General features: G+C 41.9%; 1 protein-coding gene across 1 annotated transcript in view; it reads right to left on the bottom strand.

Moving 5' to 3' along the window:
- Positions 1-995: 995 nt before the first annotated feature.
- XRCC4 (X-ray repair cross complementing 4) overlaps positions 996-8,587 on the bottom strand; it is a 189,548-nt gene continuing 181,956 nt past the window's right edge. Inside the window, exon 8 of the mRNA XM_074570620.1 lies at positions 996-2,808. Within this exon, the coding sequence (XP_074426721.1) occupies positions 2,700-2,808 (109 nt within the window). The 3' untranslated portion in view covers positions 996-2,699. The remainder of the gene's footprint in view (positions 2,809-8,587) is intronic.

The following is an 8,587-nucleotide window of genomic DNA, read 5'->3' as shown; positions in this document are numbered from 1 at the left end:
TCATCTTGACAAAGTAGGGAAATCAGCTGCAAAAATGGGATGCCAAGTCAACACGGTTAAATGCCAGTTACCAAGCCCATATGGGAATAGTCGGCTGCACAAACGCAGAATGAAAAAGCAAGTGACTACCCAGTAACTCTGCACGGGAGAACCTAAGGATTATGGTGGACCACAGCATGAACATAAGCTAGTAGATGTTATACCATTGTGAAATAGGTGAACATTATATTTGATTTATGAATAAGAGGACTGTCTATTGACTCACGAGGGGACCCTTCTCCTCTGTAAGCTTTGGAAAGCCCCCACAGCAGGAGCTCCATCAGTACGGAGGGCTAGCAAAGATCCCAGCTTTTCTTGGAGATTTACCAAGCAGCACAGAGTGTCATATTAACTTGGTAGAGTTAAAAAAAAAAAAAAAAAAAATGTTAATGAGGCATTAGGCATTATTGCTGAGTTCCCTTCCCAAACATCATAGGTTAGTTCTTTGAAAAAGATTTTGCTTGGCTTGGTCAATGAAGCCCATTGGGTCTATTTCCAAGCATTGGGATGAACAAGTTTGAGGATAAATTGTATGTCCGCACTTCCTGTGGACAAATATGCATCATCAAGAAATTTCACTGATGTTCTGTAGATCTGCATTCCTGCCTCTGCTCTCAGAAATCATTTGTGCTCATTTTGGTGCGTCTTTCCTCTTCCAAGTCAACTGGAAAATGGAACCTTATCGGCAGAAAAGCAACAGATTCTCATAAAAATCTTCAGAAAGGAGCATTTCACTAACAATTCTCACGTGGTTGTGGTGACTGACACATTGTAAGGAGGCTTTGAGAGGAGAGGAGGTGTCCCTCTGTGTATACACACAGTCTCAGTTGACTGTAAACTGGCTACCCTAACGAGCCGACACACCTGTGCTCACACAGTCCACAGTATGCATTTGCCACCACGTAATTTTCTGCTCAACTCCTGGCTTATAAACCTTGAAAACAAGATAAAAGAATAAATGTTCTGACAGATTTTATTGCATCTGCCAACTGCATGTAACATTTCCTATTTACATAACAACATTTTACTATTAGAAACCAACAATTTCTTAAAAGCAGAGTTTTGCAGGGTGTTCACCTCCATTTTCTGCTGCAGACACAATTAAACCAAGCTCTTCTATTTCTGGTTAAGTCATGGAACATTTTCACATTAAAACTGAAACTATACACAAGCTTTTGCTGAAAGCATTGTCAGATCAGCGCTGGAAGATTTAAAATTAGGCAACGTCTATGAATGGGTGTATGAATAGGTCTGTTGTGGTCCTGTCATTTCTCAAGCACAAAGCCTTTGTAGCAAGCAAAATATTTTGGCCATTCATGTTTTTACTGTGTGATTTATAACATTGTCCCAAAGCCCTTTGTGAATTTAAAATGCTGCGACCGTGTTTTTCAGAAAGGAATGCTTGCATATAACATTGCCTCGCTTAGGTTGGAAAATGAGGTCCTGATCCTGCAAATACTGACATGGATGCTTTTAGTTAAATACAGGGTTGAATTTTGGCAGAATCAGGGCCTAAATAATCTGGCATTTCAAAAAAACCAAGTGGCTTCCAAGGAGCACTGCAAGCCATAGCGCACAGAAGCAGGTCTGTGTTGCACAGTCCTGCTGACTTCAATGGGATTACTTGCATGTTTAAAACCCTGGTTGGATCACGTCCTTTCTGAGACAGAAGAACTGGCTCCCTCTGCCTTAAATGAGAATTTATTCAGGCTCTTAAAACTGCAAAGCAGAAACCTGACGTACACTTTTTTTTTGTACATCTGTACACTTTTGACCACCGAAGGTAAATACGTGTTGCTAACTTTTTTTTGATGAAGCCTTAAATGTACATGAACACACCAGCTTCAGGTAGGAAGAGGTCATGCATAAACACACTTTGCTAACTAGCCCCTTTACGCAAATAGCGTCTAAGCAAATAAAACAAAATTAATGTATTTTTAGAATGCATTTTATTTTTTTAGAAATAACCCTAAGAAAAACAATGCAGTATGAAAAATTACAATTTTAAAGGCTATGGGTTTCTATGGAACATTAAAATGGGTTCAATATTGACTTTATAGGCTCTTTAATCCCAAAAGCAATAATACATCTTACAATGCATAAAGCCGCAGAGCACCTGCAAGTAAAAAGCAAAAGGACATTTCTTTGGATGCTTCATGTCAGAAGATACCATTCTAAACAGTTTTTAAAGACATATCTCAATCAAAGTCAAAGATGATTTAGCTAGACTGCACCTAGGCTGGGCTTCTCAGGAAAGGATCAGTATATAAGGTAAGTACAGCAGTAGCCCTAAGACTTCTTTATGTCTGACTTACTCTCTGGGGGACACCTGGAAACCAGTTGATCCTGGTTACAATTAGCAGTCAGAGACTCTTAGGACGTAAAACCGCTATGATGGTGCCCTGTTTCCCCATATACACATGACAAAAGATCTACACAGAGGCTAAACTGATTTCAAGGCCGTCACAAATCAAGCCAAGGGTCTACAACTGCATAGTGAAGAAGAGGGACAAGTGCAGTGCAAGAGGATTCGAGCAATATGCCACCAAACACGACCTCAGAGCAAAGATTTCGGCTCAGCATCTATAACGAAGCCTTGTAGTTTTATAGCTTATCTCTGTTAGGAGCGACAGTCTCTCAGTTTCTCAGCCAACACATAGCTAGATGTCATCAAAGAGGTTCTCTGGCTCACAAGTGTTTTCCAGTGTCTCGAGAGACATCACATCCGGGGAATGTTTGGCTGACGTCTTCTGTGAGGCCAGATCAGGTCTGGAAATACGAAGCAAAGAGATTTGAAACAAATTTAGATACAGATATAAACAATTCTAATGTATACGCTGCCAAGGTAACCACTTAATAATGTATTTTGAGCTTTTTGTTAAGGTTACATGTAAGAGAAAAGCACTTTTTGTAAGACCTAATGACTTGCTGAGATGGCAGTGGCAAAACAAACAGATGAAATTCAGCTTATAAATGTCAAGGCTTCAGCTATTTTACTACAACTTGTAGGACCCTGAGAATGACCACTTCACCCACAATTTCCACGTGGAGAGCTAGGGAGGCAGAACAAATGCAGAAAACGTACAAAGGATCTGCTTTTCTACTACCGCACAGATCAATGCTCTGTTAACCACTCTTTATTTTTGCCCTGGCGCGAAGCATGTGTCTGTTGTCCATCAGTTTGGCATGGAGGCACATGAGGAATCATACCGAGTCGTCTCAAAGATCCATACCCCAGAGGCGCAAGCCTCTCTCCAAACAGTAGAGCAGAAAACAAAGGCAAACGCAAAAATCCTTGCCTGAAACATGGATCCAGGCATTCAGGGACTTGCAATTCCCCTGCCTTCCCCTGTATGTTTGTTAATTTTACATTTGCTATAACAGTACAGAAATAGAATTACTCATAATCCACTGATACATGTAGGTTAGTCCTCAGATAGCTGGACACCACAGAGTCCTACCTGAACACTTCATGCCTGAATTAAGACATCCATTATAGTGAATAACATGCTATTCTGCATCAACCAGTCCTATTTCACACTCCTTTGACTGTTCTCATCAACATAGATCATTTAAATACCCCTTGTACATGCCAAGAGCCATGTCCAGTGTTTCTCCTCCCTCTCCAAGACACCATTCTGGTAAAGACAGCTCTGTGCTTATGCCTAGGAAGGCAAGGTATCTTGTGTTCCCAAAAAACAGTGGCATTTGAATTCTATCAGCTTCCTTTCCCTATAAAAATTAATTTTATATGTATAGGCCGAATCCACAAAAAATCTTTGAATCCTGTACAGGCTACTTTACTTTTGTGAGCTTCAGGAGGAGAATTATCAATCACAGATATGGGAGTTCTCGGTGATGTGCTACTCCAGGTCAATATCACTAGCTGCTTTGAAAACTCTTCATCTTGGCACAGATTGCTGTAGGGAATCGGTGCAGGAAGCAGAGAGAAGACTTGATGTGCTTCTATTGTAGGATTTGGGACTGGCTGGAGTTTCATAAGGGTTGATGGCTTCATGCCCAGGTATATTCCATTGCTGTAATCCTGACAGAAGTTGAAAAATTCTTGTATTACAAAGGCCAACACATCAGCCACTAGGATGGGAAGAACTAGACAGAAGTGATGGAAAGTGTTACTCTCAAATGCTGCCATATGAGGGCTCAGTGCAATGAGGCATGCAAAAGCAATCTTAATTTTCAGACTAATTCAAGCATTTGCCTTCAACTGCTCCATGTTGTAGAGCCAATATAATTAGTGAAATTCAGCATTTTTTTTTTTCTTTTAAAATTTGGTTTCAAACAGATTCAGAACCAAGTTTTACAGAACTTCTACCCAGAAATTTCCAGGGAGCAGAAGTCTCTATAGAACAGTGCAACCTTCAAAATACAATGGGCTTCCTAAAACCCCAGCCACTGCGTGACTCATGGCCTCTCACACTTCGAGTCTGTCAAGCCCTTGGAGGTTCCGAGCTCTCACTGCAATGTTTCCTGCGGTGGACCTGGGGAATAGTTTTCATTTCGAGGTGGAGCCACCCCCGTGCTCCTGGGGAATCAGCAGAAACCCAGTAAATGCTGAGTCTTGGATGCCGTCACTTCCTAAGAGCTCTACAGTATTCAGAAGGCTTTCCTCAGCACTCTATCCATCACTCCAGTTCTGCAAACCACTTTAAATTCAACGTACTGGTATATTCAGATTACGATAATTACTTTTTCTGGAAGTTTAACTAGTATTCTCTGTGAACTCTTCCAAAACGCTTCCCTTCAGGTCTGAATAAATTGTGTCCAAGCATTTATTTTTTCCTTTTGGCATGCAGTGACATCTAGACAGGTGTGTGTCTCATCAAATGTCACCTGGACTAACTGTGAAACAGACCTACCAGAATCGGACCCTTGGACAATGCCCTCTGGTCAGCAGGATCAGATCACCCCATGCTGTTCTGATTGCTAGCAATCGACTTATTTGCACCCTGATTTTTTTTTAAATACAAACATCATAGCCCAACATGGTGTGGTGTTCAAGTTTACTACTGAAGGTGTGTTTTCCTTTTACCTTTCTAGGTCTGTCTAAAGCATTAAGTCTCCAGTGAGAACATACATAAATCACACAGTGTGGAGCCACACAATGATATTTTAATTAATTCTGAAAGGTCTCATCAGCAGATAAATTAGGCTGTGAAGACCTCTGTACCAACACAGGCTATTTCAGGTACTGCAAGTTTTTTTTGGAGCGTATCCTCATATGCCATATAGGCATATAAGACTAGGAAAAAGACTAAAAGACTTCTGAGACTCCACATTTGTTGACTTCGAGGTTTCACCTATTCCAGAATTTTCTGATTTTGAAAAGTTAGCCTGACAGCACCTAAGCAACAATTTTATCCTCATGACAACCTGGATGAAGGGATGGAGTGCACCCTCAGCAACTTTGCCGATGACACAAAGCTGGGGGGGTGACTGACAGCAGAAGGCTGTGCCACCATACAGAGAGACCTGGACAGGCTGGAGAGTTGGGCAAAGAGGAACCTTATGAAATTCAACAAGGGCAAGTGTAGGGTGCTGCACCTGGGGAGGAATAACCCCATGCACCAGGACAGGTTGGGGCTGACCTGCTGGAGAGCAGCTCGGTGGAAAGAGACCTGGGAGTCCTGGTGGACAACAGGATGACCATGAGCCAGCAATGTGCCCTTGTGGCCAAGAAGGCCAATGGCATCCTGGGGTGCATCAAGAAGAGTGTGGCCCGCAGGTGGAGGGAGGTCATCCTCCCCCTCTACTCTGCCTTGGTGAGGCCACATCTGGAGTACTGTGTCCAGTTCTGGGCTCCCTGGTTCAAGAAGGACAGGGAACTGCTGGAGAAGGTGCAGCAAAGGGCTACCAAGATGCTGAGGGGACTGGAACACCTCTCTTATGAGGAAAAGCTGAGGGATTTGGGTCTCTTCAGTCTGGAAAAAAGATGACTGAGGGGGGACCTTATCAACACTTATAAATTCTTAAAGGGTGGGTGTCAGAAGGATGGGGCCAGGATCTTTTCAGTGGTGCCCAGTGACAGGACAAGAGGTAATGGGCACAAACTTGAACATAGGAAGTTCCACCTAAACATGAGGAGGAACTTCTTTACCCTGAGAGTGGCAGAGCCCTGGCACAGGCTGCCCAGAGAGGTGGGGGAGTCTCCGTCTCTGGAGACATTCCAAACCCGCCTGGAGGCGTTCCTGTGCAACCAGCTCTGGGTGACCCTGCCCTGGCAGGGGCTTGGACTAGATGATCTCCAGAGGTCCCCTCCAACCCTACAATTCTATGATTCTGTGATTCATTGGCTAAAATAACTGTTTTCAACACTGTACGTGAGATCACATCTATAAGCCAAATCACTGTTGAGTTTTAACATTACACAGCTAGAACTATTAAGCTTCTGTGTTCTTGTAACAACATGGTCCTCATTTAATCTCAGAAAGCTGTAGTACCATGCCTCTGAATAAACCCACCTACACTTGCAAAGCGGAAGCATTAGGCTTTTTACATGGAGTTCATAAGCAACTTAATTTTGGTTTTAAGACTTGATGATTCCTATTTGTATGACAATTATTCACTGAATGCCAACAGCTTGCTTTGTACTGTGAAATTATTTTGAATCTTGGATTCTCACTGAAGCTGTATTACCATATCCTGATGCATAACTGAGTTAATTTCTTTAAATTGCAGTGAGTTGTATAGTCCTTTCTTGCCAAAAAGCCTGTAAGTAAGGCATTCTTCTTGAAAGTTTATTCTTCTGTTGGATCACTTTTTGAAGTCTTGCCTTTTGGTAAACTTAAACTCCATTAACACATGTGGAGAACTGCTGATTATAAGAGATCGTTTCATATTTCCTGACATTTAGTTTAAGCCCTTGATAAATTGAGACAGAAGACCAAATCCACAGCTGGTGTGAATCACTGGAGCACTAATAATGTCCGTGGAGCTCTGCTGACTTACACCAGCTGAGATTCTGGCCCAAGATTTGGAAGAAAGTGGTTACATTACTTGGTATTTCTTTCCACAGCTGAGTAAGAGCCATAAGAAACAGAAGACACGCAACACTTTAGCGCTTAACTAAACAGCACAGAAACTCAAAGCCATGCATGGTGATGGCTTCGGATAGCTTGGGAGAAAACGCAACACCTTCTTTTGCAGTAGGACAGATGGACCACTCCCATTTGTTTCTTGTGATGAGTTCACCCAGACCCCAGAGAAGACCTGCACAACACTGTTCCTGCTGCAACAGTTCCATGAGAGAATGTTTTTGAAGTAGTACAAAGCAGAAAATAATCCCCTAGGTGACTGATGATTAAAAAGAGCTTCCTAGTGGCTCAACGATCAAACAAGTTGTAGCTGTGCGGAAGGAAAATCAGGTCAGAGGCTGCAACATCAGCACAACTGCTCATCTTCAGTATTTCTTGCTGGAAAGATGAAAGGTTCTCACATTTAGCTATGCTTGTATAGCCAGCCTGGCACGCTGTGGTTACAATTTTACTCAAGTTTTTGTTCTCGAGCAAGTCTCATGGGATCTGAAGAGAGAAATACCCTTGTAAATTAACAAAGCTATACAAGTTTCCCAAGAAACTTGAGTAATCTAGGAGGCAGACTTGTGTCCTTGTATCATTACATTATTTTTCTCTTTTCTTGGTAATTAAAATAATCGGTTCCAATCAAAAACTGTCATTTTACTAAGAGATGACATTTCAGCCCTCCCAGAAGATGTGTAGCAGTGTTTTAGGAAGAGGCTGAATTTCTCAGTGTGTCTCTTTCCTTAGCTTGGTTTAATGGTTCATTTTTGTCATTTATCTGAAAAAATTGAAGGCTTAATACCGTGAGTAGATATTAACAAAGGATATAATCTGATATATACTTTCTTCGGTATCATAAAAATAGGTGGCAGCAGCATCCCATAAACAGAGAATTGTTGGTCATTGCAGCATTAACATAGGAACTCAGGTGAGGCACCTCAACCACTAATGAACGCTTGTATTGCCACTGACGGGGCAAAAGCTCAGACTGACATCTGTGCTCCGGAGACGGTACTTTTAGTCAGCCCCAAGAGAAAAACTTGGATTCTTTGATTTATCAGCAATCCGCTGTCTTGGATGTATAAACATCATCTTCACAGAAAGTCCTCAGAAGAAAGGTACTCATCAGCCATCCTTATTACGGAAGGATTATGAAAGGAGCTTTGAGTAAAGCTCCTGGCTATGCATAAAACCTTGGCCTTGAATAACCGATGCCCCATGGTGTGAGCTCTTGGGAGACATCGTATTGACTGCCTATGGCTACTGGCCAAAAATAGGAAAGTTCAACCATGAAAAGAAAGCAAAACGGTGTAATGGAGGAGGAGGGAAAAGCCTCTTACATTAATAGATGCATCAAGAGCACTATGCAAGGGTAGACCTCTTTAAAGTTGAATATTAAAAATGTAAGGAGACTAAATTGAAACTGCATCCAACTAAAAACGTGATGATACTCCCTTTTACAGAAATGCTACAATGGCTAAAATATAAGGTACATTATAAAGGTATTTTTC

The sequence above is a fragment of the Larus michahellis genome, chromosome Z (assembly GCF_964199755.1).
Source record: "Larus michahellis chromosome Z, bLarMic1.1, whole genome shotgun sequence".
Taxonomy (NCBI): domain Eukaryota; kingdom Metazoa; phylum Chordata; class Aves; order Charadriiformes; family Laridae; genus Larus; species Larus michahellis.
Note: the sequence above shows the minus strand (reverse complement) of the source record. Positions and strands in the feature narration are given on the sequence as shown.